Consider the following 25,232-nt stretch of genomic DNA (forward strand, 5'->3'; position numbering starts at 1 on the left):
ACCATTTCATGCAGCTCAATGTGGTGCCTTCCATAGTTCTAGTTACAGGTAGGTAGCCGTGTTGGTCTGAGTCAAAACAAAATAAAAAAAATTCCTTCAGCAGCACCTTAAAGACCAACTAAGTTTTTATTTTGGTATGAGCTTTCGTGTGCATGTATCTGAAGAAGTGTGCATCCACACGAAAGCTCATACCAAAATAAAAACTTAGTTGGTCTTTAAGGTGTTGCTGAAGGAATTTAAAAAAAATTTTTTTTGGTTTGTTTCAACTCAGACCAACATGGCTACGTACCTGTGTCTAATACAAAAACTGTTTTAAACACTCTGCCATGTAAATTGCACTTAGCATTCAGCTGGGTGTTGGAAGACAGCAAATACAGTGTATAGCATTTTATATAGAATAAATGCAGATTAATATAGTGAAGACTGGTCCACTTTCATAATAAATCTGACTTTGCACACACTTAAAAAAGGAAGCAAGACCATTGCAGAAAGTTAGCTACACTTATGCCAAATTCAACAAGCTAAAACCCATTTTTCAACAGGCTAAGGGACGTCCACCTCTGCATATAATTTAGTTTAAAATCTCCTTAATCTTAGGGTGGCTATTTTGCATCATTAAAAATAAAATTAAAATTAAAAATGAGAGAAGGAAAGGGAAAGAAAACTCCAAGCCAGATTTGCATAAAAATTACAAATTCTAGTTTATATGTAAAGATGTGCATGTAGGAAATAATTACTATAATTTACATAGCAATACAAAACATCTCACCAAAGTGGGGGCCTGTATGCCTGCTCAGTTTGTCCAGGCACTAAGTGTCGATGGGCAACTTCAAGGCTCCTTCTTGCCCTTCTTATGGTTCTTGAGCTATCATCTGGACTTGGATCTGGCAGCCCGTCCAACAGAGGACTGTCCTCTCTAAAGCAGGATAGTAGTTACCCTTGCAATCATAAACATGTCTACTCAGAAGTAAGTCCTATTGAGGTAAGAACATGTAGGATTTCCACCTGAACAAAGAAATTATCTCTACCTCCCCCCCCCACTACCCACTTTGATGCATCATGTGTTAGTGCAACAAAAGTAGAACGTGGTTTGCTGAGCCCTGTTTGTTCTCACAATAAATGGAAGAACTGGACCCCTGGAGTTTATCTGCAACTTTAGAAAAATCACCTGGTTTTCTTTTCCTACGTGTTCCAGCTCTTTGATTGCCTTCGTGTACCCAATTTTCATCTGATGTGTGTCTTTAGCAATCTAAAAAAAGAAAAGAAGCAGCAGCAGATTCGAACATTTTATTCATCCCTCCCAAGCAAACTAATAAACAAAGTACAGATGGAAAAGAAGGCAGACTCTTGCACCTTTAACAGTTCTGTACTCAATGAAATTACAGCAGGGATAGTAGTTTGCATGACAAGCTGTACCTAGAGAACTCTCCCCCCCCCTCTAACCAACAAGTATTAAAGGTGGACGAACCCTGCCCTCTTTTTCATCTGTCAGTGCTAACAATGAGTGTGTTATGGGCAAACATTCATTTAAATTTCGACAGTAGTATAAGGGAAGCAGTGAATTAATAAATAAAGCTAAAGCAGTAAAACCAATCTGTAAGATCAGAATAATGATTCTGTTTTAGCATGTCATATAATTTAGGGTATTTTATAATACTGTCCTCTTCTAGGTCAGTGTCTGATTTTTAAGATTTTGAAATGTGCATTTCATTCTTCGATGTTAAAAAACCAGTAATGGTTTTAACAAGTAGCTGTTGTAAGCAAAAGCTGATCATGTGTCTGTTTATTCAGAAATCAGATTCGACCAAATTAACTGAGAATTATTAGTGTGTGTGTGTGTGTGTGTGTGTGTGTGTGTGTAGGAATGCAGCCTTAATACAACCTGTCCAAACCTTTGACAGGTAATTGCAGTTACTTTGGCATGCTATGCCATCCCTTTAATGCCATAGGATGGTGAGGCTCTGTATGGGCTTTGCTGTTTTTTTCTGAAACTGGCAGGAGGATGTGAAGTGAGGCCTGATAAAGAGTGTGTGTGGACAGAACAAGACTTTTATTAGAGTTTGGGAAATCACTGCCCCTCTGGTAGGATGCGATGCCTGCTGCCAAATTCTGGTTTAAGCAGACCCTGGTGTGCTGTGGGAAGATATTTACATGATGTCAGGCTTTGGGGGATCCAATCCCTCCCATGGGAGCAGTCAAGAAGCAGAGAATTCATTAATATTCACAGAGAGAGTTGTAGGAATGCAGTCTTCTCTAAATAATTGCATTGCTCCAAGTCCCACCCCCTTACGTCTCTCCTATTCTACGTCACCCCTGTGTCGGCTGATCTGGGCTTTCTGCCTCTGAGCTCCCTGTTCTACTACCCTCAATGCACACCTGGTCCTGGGAGAGGGGTGGGGTGGGGTCAGGAATGCTTTCCAAGGGCACCGAGTCTGTCAGCTGTCTTTCCCTTGGTGTTTCTTCTTCCTGCTGTTCCTTTCCCAATATTTTCCAGCTTCTCCCCTCTGCAGCCTCTGAACTATGCCCTTCTGCAAACCACTGTTCCAAATCTATACTGTCCTCCTGTTCTTGGGAAGGTTCAGGAGAAAGGGGGGGCGGTCCCCACCATTCCTCCCCAGTCTAGTCCCTGACACATGGTAGCAGACTACAGACACATACTCAGAGAGAAGGCACTCTGATCTCACTGGAAGGAAAAACTGCAATATTGACACCTCCATCCTAAATAGATTAATGGCAATAAAAATTCCACTGACTTAAATGAGAACTTACTTCTAAGTTAAGTTGCAGCCCTATTGGTAACAGTGGTCAGCAAGGCAGTGGCAATTACCTACAACAGGCATCCCCAAACTTTGGCCCTCCAGATGTTTTGGACTACAATTCCCATCATCCCTGACCACTGGTCCTCTTAGCTAGGGATCATGGGAGTTGTAGGCCAAAACATCTGGAGGGCTGCAGTTTGGGGATGCCTGACCTACAACTTGCAGCCAGCATCACTGTGGCTCATGGGGGCGCATGTTGAGGCAGCAGCGAGGTCAGTGTAGAACAAATGCGTTGGTGGCAGCACTGGGTTGGTTCCACTGGTGTGCTCTCCCAGCATTGCCCTCAATGTTGCCTTGCCCCCCCCCTCTTAGTATAATGCAGTGATGCTGGTGATAGAAGGTGAGGAATAGGCCACTGCCACACCAACTGTTGCCACCAGTTGCTGCAGAAGATGTCAGAGTGACAGAAAAGGTCACAGAAAAGATGGCTGCCAGTAACTGCTGGAGAATGGCGCTATTGAAAATGATGGAGGTGTAAGTTGGGGAAGGGCCATAGCTAAGTTATGGAACATATCGAAGGTCCCAGTTTCAATTCCTGGCATCTCCAGGTAGGGCTGAGAGAGACTCCTGCCTGAAACCCTGAGGGATCACTGCCAGTGTGTATCTTCTTCTTTAGTGGTCACTCGTAGCAAAGTAAGATTGTCGTAGCCAAGTAAGACCATGAATATGGTTTTAATGGTGTGTCCATAAGTGACTGTGGAGGCCAATTCTGGATCCGCACGTCCTTCCACTGTGGGGACATAGGTTTCCAAGCAGGAGTTAATCGCAGTGAGGGTTTGCCAAATGTGCCTTCCTCTTCGCTTGTTTCTCCCTTTTGTCCCGAGTTCATGCTTCTTCAAAGTCCATGATGTCTTTGGTGAAGGTTGTTGTCAGAGACATAGCTTCCCAGAGTGACATTGGAGACAGCAAACTAGAGATTGTCAGGGACAGAGAGCTGCAAAGAGACAGTGCAGGAGAAGAAAAGGAAGAGGTAGTTCTCCTTCCTTTACAGCAGTTTGAATCCAGCTCCCCTCAATTCCCCTCGTCTTCTGTCATAGCAGAGGAGTTAAATTCTCAGGAAAGCAAACTAGAGCTGGCACAGAGGGCACAGAGCCCAGACACTGATAAGCAGCCTCGGGTAACAACTGAAAAGGAGGGGCATTCGTCAGATGAAGGCGTTGGAAGCCAGTATGAATCTCCCAGTGCTCATAGGTTAACAAGGGTTAAAGAACACTGTCAATCAAAGAGGCAGAAGGGGAGCTCTTGGAGGATATCCTGTTGGAGGAGGGGGTGGAGTCCAAATGCCTCATAGAATCATAGAGTTGGAAGAGACCACAAGGGCCATCCAGTCCAAACCCCTGCCAAGCAGGAAACATCATCAAAGCATTCTTGACAGATGGCTGTCAAGCCTCTGCTTAAAGACCTCCAAAGAAGGAGACTCCACCACACTCCTTGGCAGCAAATTCCACTGCCGAACAGCTCTTACTGTCATGAAGTTCTTCCTAATGTTTAGGAGGAATCTTCTTTCTTGAAGTTTGGATCCATTGCTCCGTGTCCGCTTCTCTGGAGCAGCAGAAAACAATCCTTCTCCTTCCTCCATATGACATCCTTTCATATATTTGAACATGGCTATCATATCACCCCTTAACCTTCTCTTCTCCAGGCTAAACATACCCAGCTCCCTAAGCCGTTCCTTATAAGGCATCATTTCCAGGCCTTTGACCATTGTGGTTGCCCTCTTCTGGACACGTTCCAGCTTGTCAGTATCCTTCTTGAACTCTGGTGCCCAGAACTGGACACAGTACTCCAGGTGAGGTCTGACCAGAGCAGAATACAGTGGTACTATTACTTCCCTAGATCTAGATCCTATACTCCTATTGATGCAGCCCAGAATTGCATTGGCTTTTTTAGCTGCTGCATCACACTGTTGACTCATGTCAAGTTTTGGTCTACCAAGACTCCTAGATCCTTTTCACATGTACTGCTCTCAAAATCTTGCCTTAATGTCTTGAAAGATGCTGATTGCTGTAGCAACAGCTCTGATTGCAAATTAATGTATATAATAAAACTACCTGAAAACAGAAGGTCAAGGAGTCAACCAGATTGTGACAGCTGTTCTCCAACTGGAGCACTCTCAGGCCAGTGTTTCCGTTATCCATGCTTATCCAGCATTTTTAAAGATTTGCACCGAGAGTGTTTTTAAACCTCTTTTGTTGTCCACCAGCATTAGGCTTACCATTCTTAAGTTGGGAATAGAGTAGATGCTTTGGAAGACAATAAACAGGCATCCGAACAACATGGCCACTCCAAATAAGTTGATGTTGAAGAATCCAGTAAGTGTAGATCTACTCAGCCAGATGGACCTCAATGGTCTGATTCAGTATGAGGCAGCTTATGATGTTCTTCCATGAGATACTAACATTCTGTGGCAGCTGGGACAATAGTCAGCAGTTCACAACAGCAGCCATGATACTACACACTGAGTTGGAACACAAAGGCAGTTGTGGAGGATTGCCACCACCTTCTCTCTTCACATTCATCAATGAAAGCAGCCTAACATTTGAAGAGGGCTTAAGTGAAAAAGTGATCAAAGGACAATGTTTATGTCAGGGGTTTTCAACCTGTGTGCCATGGCCCCCTGGAGTGCCTTGAATGATGGTCCTCTCATTCCCCTCCCTCCTCTCATGTCTTCTTGTGTCTCTGCCTCCCTAGGCTTGTGCAGCTGAGCTGTTGTAGCAGCCCTGGCTACAAGTTCCCCAGGCGAATGGTGCCTCTGGGACCAGCCAGGGCGTGCTGGTTGCCAGGAGCTGAGGTGGCCTTGGGGGTAAGCAAGCAAGAGGGTGAGGGCGAGGGAGCCCAGCCAGTCAGTCCACCAGCCCTTGCTGTTGTGAATGGACAGACAAGTGGGAGGCTGTGCAGGCAGGCAGGCAGGCACTGTGCTGACCTGGGATCTGAGTACCCAGCGACAAATAATAATAATAATAATAATAATAATAATAATAATAATAATAATAATATTTCTACCCCGCCACTCTGGGTGGCTTCCAACAGAAGGTTAAAAATACATTAAAACATCAGCCAAATAATAATACTTTCCACCATGCAGGCCTGGCAGCGCCTGCTGCTGCCATTGCTGCTTCCCAAGGTGAGTAAGGTGCTGGCCTGACGTTCACCTTTGGCCAGTCTCTGTTGAGCCACTAAGGCTGAAGGCGTCCTCTTCCCAGGCCCCTGTGGGGCAGCATGAGGAGGTACCTCTCTTTGGGGCGGTGGCGGGGGCAGCTGAGAGACCAGGGGCGGCAGCAGCAGCAGCTGCCTGGAGGACTCCCAGGGAGAGGGGAGAGGAGGAAGAGGGAAGATTCCACAAGGGAGGGTGTTTGAAAAAGGGTGAGAGGCTGCCAGCTCTGCAGGCAAGGGGGGACCTAACTGGGCTTCTGAGCCCCCAGGGGTGCCACAGAAAGAATGTAGTTGGTCAAGGGAGCCGTGGACTCAAAAAGGATGAAATTATCACTATTAGAAAGAATTTCAACAATCAAAATAAATGTGCTACCAAATATGTTGTTTTTATTCCAGTCAATTCCAATAATCAAGGGGACAGCCGTGTTTAAAGAATGGCAAAAGACAATTTCAAGATATCTGGCAGAGGATGAAACCGAGAATAAGGTTCAAACTGTTAACGGATTGTAAAGAAAGAGGTGGGTTTTCCCTGCCAGACTTGAAGTTATATTATGAAACGGCTTGTCTCTGTTGGTTGAAGGAATGGATGGTTTTGAAAAAGACAGACCTTCTACATTTAGAATGCCATGATAATAAATTTGGTTGGCACGCATATTTATGGTGTAATAAGATAAAGGTACACAAAGGATTTGGAAACCATATATTCCGAAAAGCTCTCTATGAAATGTGGGGACAAATATAAAAACCTATTGGAAAGAAAAATGCCTTGGTGGCCACACTACAATAAAAATGTGGTATGTTCCCAACTAGATATAAACACTAAGCACACCTCAAGCATTTCCCACAAGCAGACCAAAGCAGGTGCACTGGCAGGCAGATGTTTGATTTTAATTCTCACAAGCCTGTTAATGTATCAGTTCAACAGAAGCAGACACAAAACAAAATTTATTTGCGCAGCCCTACAAAGGAGAATTGTTTGCTTCTTTCTCTTGAGTCTTAGCTTCAAGACCTGGGGAGCAATCCCAACCCCTGGCCAGGATCAGCATGGTTGACCAAGGTGGTGGAGCCATTTCACACCCAAAGCCCTGCTGCTCACACTGGCCAGGGCAGAATGTGTAGGAGGCCATTTTGCCCCCCCCTTTTTGGCTGCACTAGCTCTAAATTGGGCCCATCACCAATAGCTGGATCAACTGGGAAGAGAGGGGGGCTGGATTGCTCTCCTTTTCACCATTTAGGCATAGTTTTGGATGAAGTATAGCAACTGAGGTTACAGTTATTATAATATAAAAAGTATGAGAAGTTTGCAGTTTATGGAATTATGAAAAAAGAAAGCTCATTCATACAGATAACCTCAATCCATCCTCAATTCTCATGCAAACCAGAATGCATGGTGCTATATTGTGAGTGCCCTGTCTGCTCCTTCTCTGCCTTGTTTACCTTGGAACAATGTTATGACAGAAGATGTCTCTTAGGGGATGAGCACACAAAGCCCCCTTCTCATCTGACCTCGGATGCCCTGATCCCAGGACAAATGTATTCGTTTGGATAAGCACTGTGTATTGGATGCAAGCCAGGCTTCCACCAGAGTAAACATTAAAAATGAAACAAAAAATGCCTTGCCAAAGGATCAGGACCCGAACATAGTGCCATCATGTTTGAACAATTTCAGCAGTTAAAATTATTATTATTATTATTATTATTATTATTGTATTATTATTATTTCTGAGGAAATTGAAATAAACTTATGTTTTCTATGTTTTTTAGGGACATCAATTACAAAGCACAAAAACTGGTAAACATCTGCCATGGCTAACAGTGCAACAGACAATTTCTTAAATGGAGAAAATGATTTAACAATAAATTAATTACCTGCCCTAAGAGAAGTACCCTCCAGTAGGAAAAGTAGAAGAAAGACTCTTTTCTCTACATTCGTGTGTTTATAAAAAGAAGTAATGCATTAGCAGTTAATTATCTACTGAACTCAATTCAGATCATAAATTACTTTCTTTGTTTGTTTACCTTGGTAATATATAATTTTGCCAGTCTGTACGGAATGTAAAGCTGTTCTTCTTTGGACAGGCATCCACCCAGTTGATTGTCATGAAAGAGCACTCTAGAAGCACTGGGATGACCTATGATATGCATATATAAATATAATTCTTGGCGATGTGAGACATGAAGCAAAATGAACCAGAAATGCTCATAGCTGAAAACATCCTCTACCATTATCCAGTCCCACTAAACATTAAGCACGAAACATGGGAAGCTGTTTGAGCAACCCAACCAGCATAAAGAACACATTATTATGCACTCACCAGCAGAGAGAGGACAAAAGTATTTTAAATAAGGTGAACGCAGTCAGATCATGCAAAATATAACTTAGAAATGCTGACATAGCACAAGCTAGAGAGGTTTACCCAAATTTGGCTAACTCAAGGATGGGGAAGCTAGAGGTGTGGCAGATGTTGCTCGATTACAACTTCCATGGTCTCTGATCATTAGCTATGCTGGATTCCACAACATCTGGAAGGCACATGGTGACTTATGAAGGCTACAGCTTCACCAGCCCTGATCTAATGTGTGTAAAGTTAATGATGATGATGAATTCTGACTTAGAGAAGCTTGATACACAAACTCCCCCACTTATGAGACAAGCATAGATACTCCAAGATTTGCCCCTGGGCTTGGTTTGGACCATATTGTGTTTATTTATTATTTCATTAAAATTATATACAGTACCACTTACCATGCAAACAAAAAAACCTCTACTAAGCAGTATACAAAAGACAATATAAAATGTTAAAATAAAAAAAATCCTTTAAAATGCCAGTAAAAACAAACATTTAAAGCAAGTTGCCTGCTCTTTTAACAGTTCTTTAAAACCAATTGTACTTATTAAATTCATATGTTAAAATTTCACACTAAAGTTACATGCCTGGGTAGGTTTGCTGAACCAAAAAGGTTTTGGTTTTTTTAGCAGATTATGAAAATAATACAATGAAGGTACCCATGTAATGTTAATGGACAGGGAGTTCCAAAGGTTAGTTGTTGCCACACTATAGGATTCATTTATTTTAAATGTTTGAATGAACATTATGTGGACTTGTAAATGCTCTAGTTCCACAGATCTAAGCAGGTGGCATTGCTGCCTGCCAATCAGCCTCTGTTCTTCCTTCAACGTCTCATTTCCTGCTGCCAACTACATCCCTTCATCCCTTCTTCCCTATTTACAGCAGGTAAATCATAACAGTGGCAGCAAGCTCTTCCCCTGAATTCCGGAGGCCATGGTTTCCTAGGAAATTTAGTTCTCCAGAACTCCTGAATGACTCCTGGGGTCACACACACAAAAATGAGATGAGTCAAGAGGAGTTTACACTTACCACAAATAGGATATATTTCTAAGGAAACACCCATGTCTCACTGTGGGAATGTTACAATATGGAATGTATGTCAGGCAGAAGATTTGCTTCAGCCTATGTTGTCGAAATACCTTTTTGTGCAGTTTTGTTTCCGTCCCGTTCATTCAGGCATGTTACAAATGAGAGCTTGTTCTTGTTGAAACTCAGTTTGTTCAACCAAGATTGACCCTGCCCGATTTCACCTGTAAAAACAAGCCTTGTGTGATTCTGTAGTGAATTGTCACATTATTATTGAATGGAAAGATCCCTTTGGTTTTCAAATCTCCGTTCTTTGGGCTACAGTGTGTTTTGTCTTCGGCTTAAACAGAAAAGGGGTGAAATGCACTCAGACATTTTTGTTTGCAGTTACATTTGAGAATAAGCGGTCCTCTGAAGTTTGAAATGCTTATGATGAAGCCACCAAGGTCACCTGCAGAAGCTGCTGGACCCCAGTTCCCATCAGCCCCACACTGCTGGGCCCATGGTCAGAGATGATGAGAGTTGCACTCCAGCAACATCTGGAGCTCCCCACACTGGCTTCTCCTGCTCTAGGACTTACAACTTTGGAAAGAGTTTAAGGCTGATATACTTGCCAGTGACACTGGGTAGCCATGATAGTTGGGGTCCAGACTGATTGACCCTATTTATGGGGAGGCTGGACTGATTAACTCACACAGGAGAAAGAACATTTGTGAAACTTTGTTTGACATTTATCTCAGCAGCTGGGAAATAATCGGTTGAAAGAGGAAAACATCTATGTGACTGTAAGGGAAAGATTTGGATTATTATGAACTCGGAGAGACGATTTGAACTTTAGAAAAAAGACGGCAGTGGACGGTTGCGAGGAATCCCCAATTTCTTGAAGCATGGGAACCCAAAAAATTTTCTAGATGATTTGGCATAACATTCGGTTTGATTGATATATATGTGTATAATTTGAAATAATGAATGTGATATAATTGGTTTTAATTGGAAAATTAATAAAAAAAATTTTTTTTTATTTTTAACAGACTGATTGACCCATTGCAACTAAACATGTCCTCAAAACAAGAGAGACCATTGCTGTCAATGTGAGGTGCTTCCCACTTGGGCTGCTGTTGACGACATTCAAAGTCCTGTGGCACCATCTCAAAACCACATTAAGGACAGAAGAAAAGCTCAGCTGAATTGGAACAAGACCCACCTATTGTAGCATCCTGTTTTCACAGCAGCCAGATAGACACCTATGGGAAGGCAGCACCTGAGTGCAAGGTCATTCATCCCACTTGTGATTCTCAGCAACTTTCTTTCGTCTGCCCTGAAGCTCCCAACGTTCAGTTTTATTAGATGACCTTGAGTTCTATTATCATGAGAATGGAAGCAAAACAGCTCCCTCTCCACTTTCTCCACACCCATTGAAGAATGTGGATTCAACGCTGCCTCTGTCTGGTAGCAACATAAATGTACAGTGGAACCTCGGGTTACGATGGGGATCCGTTCCGGAGGCGCCACCGTAACACAAAAACGATGCAACCCAAAGTGTCGCATCTGCACACGTGTGCAGAGTGATTTAGCAATTCTGTGCATGCACAGACACAATATAACACTTCTGCATGTGCGCGAATGGCACAAACCCGGAAGTAACCCGTTCTGGTACTTCTGGGTTTGCGCCGGTCACAAGCCGAGGGTGATGTAAGCTGGAGGCAACATAACCCGGGGCACCACTGTACAGGTCAATGCCCATATACCCCGAAGGATACATTAACTACCGTGTTTCTCCAAAAATAAGACACCGTCTTATATTTATTTTTCCTCCAAAAAAACACACACGGTGGCTTATTTTCAGGGGATGTCTTTTTTTTATTAAGTATGGTACAGTTTAACCTACAAGGTTAAACCGCCTATCACTATGGCTTATATTTGGGGTATGGCTTTTTTGGGGGGGGGTATGGCTTATTTTCGGAGTATGGCTTATTTTTGGAGAAACACGGACAAGCTAAATGACATCAAGTATTCATTGCTGTAAAATTTCTGATCTGTCCTTTCCTTCTTTGAAACCAGAGAATATTGTTCTTCTGTAGACCTCAGTTGTGTATGTTCCAATACAGAAAAACTTTCCTTCCAAGTGTTGTCTTAAGACAGGCATCCCCAAACTGCGGCCCTCCAGATGTTTCGGCCTACAACTCCCATGATCCCTAGCTAACAGGACCAGTGGTCGGGGAAGATGGGAATTGTAGTCCAAAACATCTGCAGGGCCGCAGTTTGGGGATGCCTGTCTTAAGACAATGCAGGACTCACAGCGAAAAAATTGATCATAGAGAATTTCAAGCAAAATGACCTGAACTGCTCCATTTAGGAGTTGTGTTGTGTTGACTGAAATTTAGCTGTGCACAGGGCTTTTTTTCAGCTGGAACTTGCCGGAACTCAGTTCTGGCACCTCTCAGTTGGGTGCCATTGCTATTACAGTATAAGAGAACAAGGGAAACGTTCATGGTGAATCTGGCTATGTACCAGATTTTACAGTTCTCCAGATGTTGCAACACATCTCTCAGCAGCTTAATTTCTTTTAAAAGAAATTAGCAGATTAATGTGGAAATGGAATGAAACAGAATTATGGATTCAAACACAGAAATAGACAGATATGGTAGCTCAGTTTTGTAATCTAAGATGAAAGCTTTAGCTGTAACCTCTTGTGTTATTTTCACTAATATATGCATTTTTATGTATATTTACCAATTACACACATTTTTGTACTCATTATTTGCTTGGAGAACTGCATTGCAAAATTGAGAGAAGTGTGAAACAAGCATTGAACATATTCTTCACAGTAGGCCGGGAGGAGGCAAAGTGGAAAAACAAGTAAAGGCCATGGCAAGAGGTGCAGTCACTGCATAAACTAAGTGTGTCTTCCTGTACTAACATTCATATTAGGTTCTCCACATTGCAGCCTGGCAACCCTATCTCTATGAATGTAGCTCCAAGTTCTTTCATTGCACACAAATGTATCAAATAAATGGCACCAATGTATCTTATTCATTATGTGATACCAGGGTAACAGCCTAATACTTCACTCTTCCCTGCTGATACTTCATTGGGTTCTGCAGAATGACTTCAATTACGGTCATAGAAGGTTCCCTGTGAGCATCTAAAATAGTTGCCGTGATTGGGAAATCTCCACTGAAATTATTATGCAGATCTGCATGAATAACGATGAAAAATATGGCTGGATCCAAAGGAGCTTCAGCCAATGGAAGAACACACTGGAGCGGAGCCAAGCCATCTAGTCCATGGACTTCAAACATTTCTTGCTCATTTGTGTCAGATATTAAGGGGCTTCATGTGTACAATATGGAAATGAATGGTGCGATTTTGTTGGTATAGGGACAGAATGCTTACCGTGTCCAGCTTCCTCAACAATGGCAGCGCTTTTTGCAGCGCATGGAAGATGCATTTGCAGCTCATCCATGTAGTCCATAATACTGCCCGGCAGAGGGATAGTTGAGCTGATGGTTGTTTGTGATTTGGGCTCAGGATCACTTCTCAATGACTCCTCTGTCACTTGAGAGCTTGATGGGATAACTGTTTGCACCCAGGCCTCTGGAACAGCATGACATTAGTCATTCATACAGCAACAGGAGCAGGGCTATAAGAGGAAGGCTACAACATAAAGAGAATTACAGTTTGCTAGCATATATAGACAAGCATGTTTCAGACCTTGGCCATAGTAGGATGCAGAGATGAACCTGCCAAAGCTCCCACTTCTACTAATGAAGCCCTAAAGTTCAAAGTTTGGCTCCACTGGCCTAAGGCAGGGCTGTGACAGGGCTGCCCATGCCTGTTGCTGGATTCTAAAGTTGCAGGCTTTTCAGTTTTCCTTATGGTGAAAACCAAGAGAGCCTGCTGGATCAGGCCAATGGCCCACCCTGCACCCTGTTTCCACAGTGGCTGACCAAAAGCCCGTGGGAAGCCTGCAAGCAAAGCTCTGCCCCACTGCAATGCCTTTGACGGGGGCACTGACAGCCTCACCCCCCATGAATTTGAAAGCCACAAGGTTGAAATTATTTGATTCACATAGCTTAAAACAGAAAATATCTTGCACAAATCATTTTTTATATTGAAGCTCCCCTCCCCCACATTATATTTCAGTTTATAAACTGATATGTTCTTTCCTGGAACTTCCTCACCTCTTGTTCCACCACCTTTCAGACCCCCAGAAATTTCCTATTCCTCAAATCCCTTGCTTCTGCCTGAAACATCTCCCCAGGCATTCACTTGTTGCCTCCCTTTATTCCTTACCCACATCAGAAACAAAATCTATATAAGTGCATTCACACAAAACCAGGCTCTGCTAGCCTTCCCTCTCTTTCCCCTCCCTTCCTGTGTTGAAATTTGTATTTCCAATTGCTCAAGGCTGGAACCTGCATTTTGTTATGTTACATGAAGCTAAAAGGGACGTAGGTGGCGCCGTAGTCTAAACTACTGAGCCTCTTGGGCTTGCCGATTGGAAGGTAGGTGGTTTGAATCCCCATGATGGAATGACCTCCTGTTGCTCTGTCCCATCTCCTGCCAACCTAGCAGTTTGAAAGCACACCAGTGCGAGTAGATAAATAGGTACCACTGTGGTGAGAAGGTAAACAGGGTTTCTGTGCACTCTGGCTTCCGTCAAGGTGTCTTGTTGCACCAGAAGCAGTTTAGCCGTGCTGGCCACAAGACCCAGAAGCTGTCTGTGGACAAATACCGGCTCCCTCGGCCAGAAAACAAGATCAGTGTCGCAACTCCATAGTCGCCTTGGACTGGACTTAACTGTCCAGGGGTCCTTTACCTCCTTTACATGAACCTTGTGGCTAAGTGCTTTGTGAACCAGAGGTAAACAAAAGTGTCTTCCAGTATATGCAGAGATCCTTTGTCTTACCTCTGAGCTCAGTTTTGCAGTTTGCTATCCTATTATAATAAAGGGCATGCAAATCCCTTGTACATTCTTTATCCAACCTCCTGGATTTGTGCAGCGGGAACACATATATGCTTTTGAAGCAAGTACCATTTGCTCATGCTATAATATTCAACAGCTATATAAAGTGCAAGTTCCAAACCTGCCACAACAATGTTATTATTTCAGGATTTCTACCCTACCTCCCCTTCCCCACAAAAAGAATTCTCAAGGGAGCTTCTCCTATTATTATATTATTTATTATATTACGCTTATCATATTATTTCTGCTTAGAGCTCAGGTGGGCAACCTGGAGCCTGGGGCCTGATGTGTGGCCCCCAACCCATCCTAATGTCCCCCCATTCTTCCATCCCCTCACAGTTTCTTTCTTCCTGTTCATTTTCTCCTGGCTTTTTTTGCATTTTTCCCCTTTGTAACTTCAGAACAATTGGAAGGGGCGCTATTTTATCAGATAAAGATACATTTATGATTAAGACTTGTATGGCTTTACCACACTAACAAAAGGCTCTGTTGTTCTAATCAGATGATCAAGTCATGAGGCCAGCCATGTCTCTTGCGGTTCATGTCATGGCAGGATTCTTAACTATATGACTTGGCAACATTGTGATCATCTTTCTTCTTGAAGGAAATATTCAGTGTTTTACCCCTCTGCACAAATTTTCATATGTGGAATGCATGCATAAACCCAAATCAGTTCATAATCCAATTCATACTTCCCCTATTTTGGCTCGAATCCCTTTGGGAGAAACCCACTTGGGTTATCTAATAGAAAAACAGGCATTCCACACACAAAGCATCTATTATAGTCAGAGTTCATGTGGGTATTAAAGGGTTAAGTTGTACTAGACGCTCTGAACACTGAGCAGCTGAGCATCATGGAACATACGGGAATATCAGACAGTCTGTATAAATAGTCAGTTCTACTATGTGCTCTCTCTCTTAGTAGCGTTTTCTCTTGGTTGCAGTTTGTAGTAGAAATCATGTCTCAAGCTTGTGCGCTGAGGCAAAGCTTTGTTTAAGTTTTTCATGCCCAGAGATGAAGGATGTCTGCCTTATCTCCAGGCTATGTTTTGTAAATAAAGTTTTTTGAGTTTCAATGTGCTTCAGAGTTCCTGAATTTACAACTCTCGCTGACTCTTCTAATCTTCAATCCACTGCACTCGCTCTGCTGAGAAGGAAGATTTACGTCCAGAAGCACGACTGGACTAGTAAAATTGTTTACTTAAACATAAACTAGTTTATGTACAGTTCATATGCCCCAAAGATTTTTAGATGACAGTAGAAAAAAAATTCATAGGTTTGGAAGAAGAAATTTGGAATTTGATTTAGCTCATAAAGTAACCACATCCCTTTTTGCTTTATAAGTGAGACTGAACAATTTGTAGAAATTGATGTTCTCAGCTTGGGAATTACAGATATTACAGACTTTCATGCTCTCTCTCTCTCTCTCTCTCTCTCTCTCTCTCTCTCTCTCTCTCTCTCTATATATATATATATATATTCCATTACAATATCCCCATTAAAAGCAGAAGCCTACCAAAATGTCCCTTACAAGAAACTATTAAGTAAATTTTGAAAGATATACATTTTCAAATACTAAACTTAGAAAAAGAAAATGATATAATAGTAATTGAAATCACTGGAACTAACATGATTATGTTCATTAACTTCAATGGGTCTGAGCACAACTCAATGGAACATTGCACATCACGTGGTACTTGTGGTGGTAAAGTCTCATTGCAAACAGGAAAGAAATGGGAGAGTGAGTGACACACCCAGGACAGAAGGGGGCCTGAGAGAAAAAGAGAGAAGGGCAAGAGAAGAATAAGAGAGGAAGGGAGACAAGAATGGAAGAGGCAAATGAGAGAGAAATTAGCCAAGAAGGAAAGGTGGGGAAGAAAGTGGGGGAATGAAGAGATGAGTGGGGTTGGGGGTGGGAGATGGGCCAGAGAGGATAAGAAGATAATAAATGGAATACTGTACATGCTGAGAGAAAGAAACAGAAGGTGGGGCAAGAAGAAGAAGAAGGTGTGCACCAGTGCATATGAGAGAGAACAATCTGAGTACAGACGAGAGAAAAAGAGAAACTCCCATGGCTCACTGAGGAAGCACCTAGATGGTATGAAAGATTGTTTAGGAGTTTATCAGCCCAAACACTGCCTGCAGATTATTCTACAGTTAAATCCATAGTGAAGTTTTGGCAATGAGGGAGATATCACAGGATTGCACCACTGCCCCCAAATAGATTCAGGCATGCAGCAACTATACTCCCTTGTTATCTTTCTCACGAAGCTCTCAAAACACTTACTAGATTCACATGGGAGGACTTTAGACGGAGAGAATTTGCTGCCATAATTTATTGTCGCTAAAAGCCAAAATTGCTCTTAATACTATTCGACTCACAGCATAAAACTGTCTAACCTTTCAGTCACCCAATATGCCATGGAAATAATGGCTTGCCTTGTTACCACAGGAATGCAAGAGATCTATATCTTCCCTCCCCCATCAATCTAATCCTTACTAGGCTCAGTACTAGTTTCTAGCTTCAAATTGTGAAGTTCATTCACAAATGTTGTGTAACCATGAACCAGGGCCGTCTCTACGCCTGGGCTGGGTGGTGCAATGCGCCCTGGCGCCTGGCCACCAGGGGCGCTGCTGCGCCGCCAGACAGCTGATGTTTGCACCGCTGTGCCAGACAGCTGATGAGAAGGACTTTCCTCCCTTCCGGAGAGAAGTGATTGCGTGTGGGGCCCGCCTCCTGCCAGGGTGCCTGCCACCAGGGGTGCTGCTGCGCCGCCAGACAGCTCCTCATGCGACGCTATTAAATTTGTTGGCGCCCAGCAGCCACCGAGACCTCCGTCGCCACTGTGCGGGTGCTGGGGGAACCCGGGGAGCCACTGCCCCCCCCCGCAATCACGCCAGGCGCCCGGCCATCGACCGGGAGGAGCTCCGAGGCTTGGGTTAGCCTGGCCTGCAGAGCACTGGTGCTCCGGAGGGGAAGAGGAAGAGCCCCGGACGGCATGCTCACACTGCCTGAAGCGGCTCCCAAGCCACTGAGAGCTGCCAAGACTGCCGCTGCCACTGCGTAGGTGCCCGGGGGAACCTGGTGGAGTGGCCAGGGAGCCGCTGCCCCCCCCCAGCGATCGCACCAGGTCAGAGCCGAGGGTGCCCAGCCATCAACCAGGTGGAGCTCTGAGGCCTGGGGCAGCCCGGCCTGTGGAGCACCGGTGCTCTAGAGGGGAAGAGGGAGAGCCCCGGCCTCTTGGCCGCTGCCACTGCCGTCCCCGCCCTGGACGGGAAGAAGGGGAGAGGGACCCTTTGAGGTGAGGAGCCTCAGTCTTGCCGCCCCTGCCGCTGCCACCGCTATTGCCACCTTTTTTATCATCATTATCATCATTACTACGGTATTATTATTTTTTTACTTTCATTTATTTAAAAATAAATAAATGTTTATTTAAAATAAATAAATGTTTATTTAAAATAAATAAATGCCTGCCACCCTTCCTTCCTCATTGTGGCCAGGGTACAGCAGGTGATCCTTCCTGGAGGTGAGTTCAGGCCGGAGGGAAATGGGGGGGGCAGAGGGATTTTTGCACCACGGCGCTGGATACCCTTAAGACGGCCCTGCCATGAACCATTATATTTCCTGGCCTGCTCCACTCCCATCTCTTTGTTCCTGCTCATCTCCAGAAGTCTGGGGCTGCAGCCTCCATAGACTGCCCTCCTCACAATCTTTTCATTCTGCTGCCTCCCAGGAATAGAGGCTCCCATCACTAACTCCTGAAAATAACCCTCATTCCAGGACCAAAACATACACAGAAAGTGTGCTGAAAGCACATTACTTTGCCCAAAAAATTATGGGAACTGTAGTTCACCCCACACATAACTTCAATTCTCAGCATCCTTAACAAGCTAAATCAGAGGGCCAAGCTGGAGAAAGAAATTTTAATGTGCGAATCACACAGGTAGCATGGTTAATTGGGTAGTATGTAAATGAATGAATGAATGTAGTGAGCTCCCCCTGTATCTCATGCCCTCAGTTTTTGAACTCTCTCTCTCTCTCTTTCATGTATGTGTTATGTACAGGAAGGAGGGATCCCTAAATTCATCAAAGAGCCACATAACATAATTTATTTGCTTATTCTTTCTACACAATCACAAGCATTGTAAACTGTAAAGCTTATTTGCATTGAGACCATTGGTTGTGATCTTATGCATGTTTGTTTAGTGGTAATTCTGTTGAACTCAATGTCTGTTGTTTTCCAAGAAGGTACTGTATGTTTATGACCATGATATAACAGTTTCTTGCTGTCTTGAGGTTTCACCATTTCCTAACAGTCATTTTGTAACTATGCAACTATGAGGTTTGGAAAGACACTGGGTGGGTTAATTCATACCTGTTTTGTTTTGGCTTTCCACAGCAGGGAAGACAGAATTTCTTTTTTTCTTCGAGAGCCAAGACCATGAAGACATGGGGATATGTTCTTCAGATGTAAGGTACATGCCTGGACAGAAATAAAATACCTGTATCATTTTTACAACCATTCATTCATTTATTCATTTGAATCTCTGTTTATCATGATGGCCATTTGAATGAGAAACAATAATCCAGACCTAGCTAGTTAGCTTGACTGATGCATACATGCTACCTATAATCTGTTTTGCAGTTAATACAGAATAAACAGATTAATGAGCTGCACACCAGCTTGATGTCTGAAAGGTTAACCCAGATGTTAAACCACAGACACAAAAGAGGGGGGGGCTCCATAGTCCTGTCCCCACCATGCAGACCACTCCATTCAAGCCCCATTTCAGGAGAGCTGAGAGGAGACAGACAGATGTTAAAATATCCAGAGTCTGCTAGACCCTGACATAAAGCAACACCTTTCTTCCAAGAGAGCCAAGGCAGTTTACAATGTTAAAAATATTGGCACATGTTTTTAACATCTTGGACTTCTTGGGTTGCCCTGGTGGAAGAGACAGCCAAGAAACTCAATGGATGCCACAGACACAAAAGAGGGGGGGCTCCATAGTCCTGTCCCCCACCATGCAGACCACTCCATTCAAGCCCCATTTCAGGAGAGCTGAGAGGAGACAGACTCCCTGCCAGGTCCCTGCTGTATGGGATGCCAGCACTGGAGTTTGCTCTTGCTCTTGTATGTATGCAAGACACTGCTCTTTGCTCTTGCTCTTGCTAAGGCGGCATGTTTCTTGCTGCTGCTTTCCTGTCTCAGTTTTGCAGAGGAGGAGATGGAGCAAATGTCATCGGCACAGGTGGCTTGCGGAGGCAGGTAGGAGATATCCCTCCATGCGGCATGACATGTATGTATGTATGTATGAATGTATGTATGTATGTATGTATGTATTTTTTTAATTTCATGGCAGTTATACAGTATACAGCTTGATTGTAATAACATCTCAAAGTGGTTTATGAAAATATGAAAGTATGGTTTGGTTTTTTTTTTAAAAAATGATATAAACTAAATCTAGAGGTTTAGAGTAGGATTAAATTCAGGTGGAGGCAAAACAGGGTATGTTCCAGGCAGAGCAGAACAAGCAAGCAAGATGAGGCATGCCAAATACATGGCTGGGGCGTGGCAGAAAGTTCAGGGACATTCCCACACAGGGAGCAAGCCAACGAGAGGCCAAAGTTTGAGGTTGGTTTGAGGATAGGACTTGTGACAGGTTGAGCATGGCCTCTGCTTGTTTCCAACTGCATGGTCCCTGGCAGAGGGACCTACTTTGGAAGTTGAAGGTCCCAGGTTCAATCCCTGGTGTCGCCAGGCAGGGCTGGGAATTGTCCCCTGCCTAAAACCCTGGAGAGGTGCTGCCAGTCAGTGCAGACTGAGCTAGATGAACCAGTGTTTTGACTTGGTATGAAGTCAGCTTCCTATGTTCCTGTGACCAGTGAAGCCAGGGGAAAACCAAATGAGCTTTCAGGTGTGCACACGAGAGCAGGTGAGTGTGAGGGAGGAGAGGGGACCTCAGTTTGCAAAATGCACACAGTGTGCCCAATGTGCCTCTAGCAACCTGCCAGGACACACAATGATGATATGTTATATCATATAGTTTGCTACGGCTCTATATGCAGGTGCAATGCTATTTCTGTACTGGGTGGACTAGGCTTCTCCTCTTGCATCTGCTAAATCACTAGTCCTCCTTCCTTTCCCAGTTTTCAGCCACTCCTTCACTGAGCATCATTTCCCTGTCCCAATGCATAAACCTGTAACACAGGGACACTTCTGCCACCTCTGTACATATGATCCCTTTTAAAAAATAAATAACATATTATTAATAGTGGGGAAGACACTAATAATAATAATAATAATAATAATAATAATAATAATAATAATAATAATAATTTATACCCCGCCCTTCTGGCTGGGTTTCTCTAGCCACTCTGGGCAGCTCCCAACTGAATATTAAAAACACTAATACAGCATTAAACATTAAAAATTTCCCTAAACAGGGCTGCCTTTAGATGTCTTTTAAAAGCAAGGCTTATTGCCTTGACATCTGGTGGGAGGGTGTTCCACAGGGCAGGCGCCACTACTTGTGTGCCTGCTCAGTCTGCTGATCAAATTGTTGAATTCCCCCCCCCCTGTTTTGTATCCTCATTGTCAAACCAGCATCCTATGCACAAGACACACCTCTTTACTTTGGCCTTTAACAGCAGAGGTATTTGTTTCAGACCTGCTCTTATTCTCCATTTAAAATGCATTTTTAAAATTTTATATTAAACATTGGTTTTACCTAATTTTAATTAAATTGTACCATTGCTTTGCTGTAACCTGGACTGGGACCTTTTGGTAAAGGGTGGAAACCAATTAAACCGGCTTTCAGGAGAGATTCAAACACACAAAACAAGGTCCAGTAAAAGCCTGGAGAAAAAGAGACGTCTTGACAAGCCATCAGAAGCAATGGATGTTGTGTCATGCATGGCAAAGGGAAGGGCATAATACAGGAGCCATAGCAGAAAATACTCGTTTTTGAGTCACGTTATCCTGAAATACAAGCTCCTTAAAGATAAGTCCCTTATCTTCCAACCATACAAGTTTGCAACATTACCACTCAAATATACATTAAAACTTTCTGTCTTCACACCCTCAGCTCAGCTGAAGCAGATTAGACAACTGGGCCAAAGCAAACAAGATGAATTTTAATAAGGAGAAATGTAAAGTACTACACTTGGGCAAAAAAAATGAAAGGCACGAATACAGGATGGGAGACACCTGGCTTGAGAGCAGTACATGTGAAAAGGATCTAGGAGTCTTGGTAGACCACAAACCTGACATGAGTCAACAGTGTGATGCAGCAACTAAAAAAGCCAATGCAATTCTGGGCTGCATCAATAGGAGTATAGATTCTAGATCAAGGGAAGTAATAGTACCACTGTATTCCACACTGGTCAGACCTCACCTGGAATGTGTCCAGTTCTGGGCATCACAGTTCAAGAAGGATACTGACAAGCTGGAACGTGTCCAGAAGAGGGCAACCAAAATGGTCAAAGGCCTGGAAACGATGCCTTATGAAGAACGGCTTAGGGAGCTGAGTATGTTTAGCCTGGAGAAGAGAAGGTCAATGATAGCCATGTTCAAATATATGAAAGGATGTCATATAGAGGAGGGAGAAAGGTTGTTTTCTGCTGCTCTAGAGAAGCGGACACGGAGCAATGGATTCAAACTACAAGAAAGAAGATTCCACCTAAACATTAGAAAGAACTTCCTGACAGTAAGAGCTGTTCGGCAGTGGAATTTGCTACCAAGGAGTGTGGTGGAGTCTCCTTCTTTGGAGGTCTTTAAGCAGAGGCTTGACAGGCATATGTCAAGAATACTTTGATGGTGTTTCCTGCTTGGCAGGGGGTTGGACTGGATGGCCCTTGTGGTCTCTTCCAACTCTACGATTCTATGATTCTATTCTATGAAGCAATATTCTATTGCCACCACATTATTTTACATATAATTTGTTCTCCACTCTTTTTTAACCACATAGCTTCTTGACTGTTCATGTTCTTGGGCAATAAGAAAGCATCATCTAACTATGTTCTTCATTCTATCCCTCTGAACTGCTTCCAAACTCATAGCTAGCTGTTGGGTTTTGTAATAAAAAAAACCACTCACACACACACACACAACCCACACAGAGAAAACCCCATATGCCTTTAGGGTTGACTGTCTTCTTAGTCTTACTTTTATGATACGTAAAAACAATTGAAGGCAAATTTATATACAAGGAGTGATATATGAATACAATTAACCGATAAAGCAGAACAAGAGCATAGCAATTAATACCTCCCATTATTACTTTCTGTAATTTATTATGCTTATGTTATTTCTGAGCCCTTTGGCAGCCCTGCGCTGTGTTCCAACTGATCAAATTAAAATTAAACATGTTGAGGGAATAAATTTCAAAACCGTTCTAGCTGTCCAATTTACCCTAACAATTATCCATGTTATATTGAGTGGGGGCAGAAAGTACTTGTTTTGCTAATTAGAATATTGCTTAAATTATGTTAAGGATTCTTAACATTTAAATACAGGTGTCAGGTGTTTAAAATGATGCATGGATAATTGACCCCCCACAAACGTGAGTGACAGCAAGACTGCAATGCTATGCTCCCAGGGCTCATAGGATAATATGGACCTCCCACTCTATGGTTGGAGAAGGAAATCCACAGGCAGAAAAGGAGGTCTGTCCCTAGAGGTCTCCTCCTTTAGGACATGGAGCCCTCTGCAGCTGCCATTAGTCCTGTACTGTCAATGCTCCAAAAGCAGTAAGAGAGGCATCAGGGGAGGGTCAGGAGAGGCACTGAGCAGCAGCGGAGGAATCCGCTCCGGCACCTGGGGCGGGGTGAGCCTCCCATAGGGGCGGGGTGCACCATGGGGCCTCTGGAGTCTGCCTGCCACCTACCACTCAGCCGCCCTACAGCTGGGGGGGGGGGAGGCAGACGGACCATTTGGGCAGGAGAGACATGTGGCTCAGGGGCTCTGCAGGCCCCGCGATGAGTGCCGCCTGGCATTCTGTCACCCCCCTCAGTGGTGACACCTGGGGCGGACTGCCCCCACCGCACCCCCTTCCTTTGCCCCTGGCACTGAGTCCATTGGATCCAAAGCATCTCCTTTGCTGGAGTCCTGAGCCATAGTCACACTATATGGGCTGCATCAGTAGGAGTATAGCATCTAGATCAAGGGAAGTAATAGTACCACTGTATTCTGCTCTGGTCAGACCTCACCTGGAGTACTGTGTCCAGTTCTGGGCACCACAGTTCAAGAAGGATACTGACAAGCTGGAACGTGTCCAGAGGAGGGCAACCAAAATGGTCAAAGGCCTGGAAACAATGCCTTATGAGGAACGGCTTAGGGAGCTGGGCATGTTTAGCCTGGAGAAGGGAAGGTAAAGGGGTGATATGATAGCCATGTTCAAATATATAAAAGGATGTCATATAGAAGAGGATGAAAGGTTGTTTTCTGCTGCTCCAGAGAAGCAGACACGGAGCAATGGATTCAAGCTACAAGAAATAAGATTCCACCTAAACATTAGGAAGAACTTCCTGACAGTAAGAGCTGTTCGGCAGTGGAATTTGCTACCAAGGAGTGTGGTGGAGTCTCCTTCTTTGGAGGTCTTTAAGCGGAGGCTTGACAGCCATCTGTCAGGAATGCTTTGATTGTGTTTCCTGCTTGGCAGGGGGTTTCGACTGGATGGCCCTTGTGGTATCTTCCAACTCTATGATTCTATGATTCTATACTTTAAAGCACCATGGAACCACTTTGAACTGTCATGGCTCCCCCCCCGAGAGTTTTGGGAACTGCAGTTCATTAAGGGTGTTGTGCATTGTTCCCCTTACATTCCCTCTTTCCAGGGAACTCTGGGAAATGTACCTCTGTGAGGGGAATAAGGGATTCCTCTGCCCAGTACACTAAGGAAGAAACAAGCCTATGCACACTTACCTGGTCCATTGAATACAGTGGGATTTCCCTCTAAATAAACATGCATAGGATTACAATGATTTCTTGTTCCTGTTTACTCTGGATTTCTCAGTCATAAATGATGTCTTATACAAAGCAGATTTGCTCTTTACTGCCTGAGGAATAGGATCTTTGTGAACTGTGCTCTAAGCTGACCTGATTTTGCCCTCCCATACAAAGTATTTATTGCCTAGTAAGTAAAGTCATGGCTTGTTTAGTTCAAAAGACCCCAATATTCTTTTCATTCTTTTTTCCTTGATTACTGTTTCGATTCCTTTCTTTCAGTTTTGCACCATATTCGCAAATACCTGCTTAGAGACCCACGCAAATTAAGAAAAAGCCCCACTTGTATGGGTTTAAACAGAGTTTTCAGCACTCTTAAATTGTACAGCCCTATTAAAGTGTATTATTTCTCACCCACATAACTTAAATTGATGACTTCTGTTCATTGAGTACTGTTGAACAAGACTGAGCACATTAATGGAAATATCAGTCTGATACGCACCAATCATTCATTAATCAGGGTGACAAATGTTGCTTTCAAATTGGAATGTAATTTGAATTTTGTTCTCTCTTAATGAGTGCCCAGTGCTGAGGCCATTAAGGGATATTCTCTTTGATCTCCAGTTCTGTACACAGGAACTACCACTGATCTATGTGCAGCTTTTGATTTGATAATGATAATACAGCTAATATAATTTTTGGAACAAAGTATATTTCATTGATATTTACTAGAAATATTCATTATATTCACTCAATACCATACAGGTATGATAAGTTATTTGCAGTTACTTTGGCTGCTTTCACACGATGGTCCTTTAGTTCTTTTGATACATTAGTTTTCTTCTGTCATCTGGAAATGGCAATAAAACAGTGGCACCACACAGCTCTTAAAATAGTACTATATCATCATCCTGCAACGCCAGTCTTCCCGACCAATGTCCAGGGCCAGCACGTCCATTTAGGCGAA

The 25,232-nt window shown here is 43.5% G+C and overlaps 1 protein-coding gene across 1 annotated transcript in view; it reads right to left on the bottom strand.

Annotated features, from left to right (window-relative positions):
* LOC118077024 (uncharacterized) overlaps positions 1-25,232 on the bottom strand; it is a 42,935-nt gene that overhangs the window by 12,058 nt on the left and 5,645 nt on the right. Inside the window, exons 2-6 of the mRNA XM_088653353.1 lie at positions 18,695-18,802; positions 12,746-12,946; positions 9,463-9,573; positions 7,992-8,104; positions 1,169-1,249 (exon numbers count right to left, since the gene is read on the bottom strand). Coding sequence (XP_088509479.1) covers positions 1,169-1,249; positions 7,992-8,104; positions 9,463-9,573; positions 12,746-12,946; positions 18,695-18,802 — 614 coding nt within the window. The remainder of the gene's footprint in view (positions 1-1,168; positions 1,250-7,991; positions 8,105-9,462; positions 9,574-12,745; positions 12,947-18,694; positions 18,803-25,232) is intronic.

Source organism: Zootoca vivipara, chromosome 10 (assembly GCF_965207765.1).
Source record: "Zootoca vivipara chromosome 10, rZooViv2.hap1.1, whole genome shotgun sequence".
NCBI lineage: Eukaryota > Metazoa > Chordata > Lepidosauria > Squamata > Lacertidae > Zootoca > Zootoca vivipara.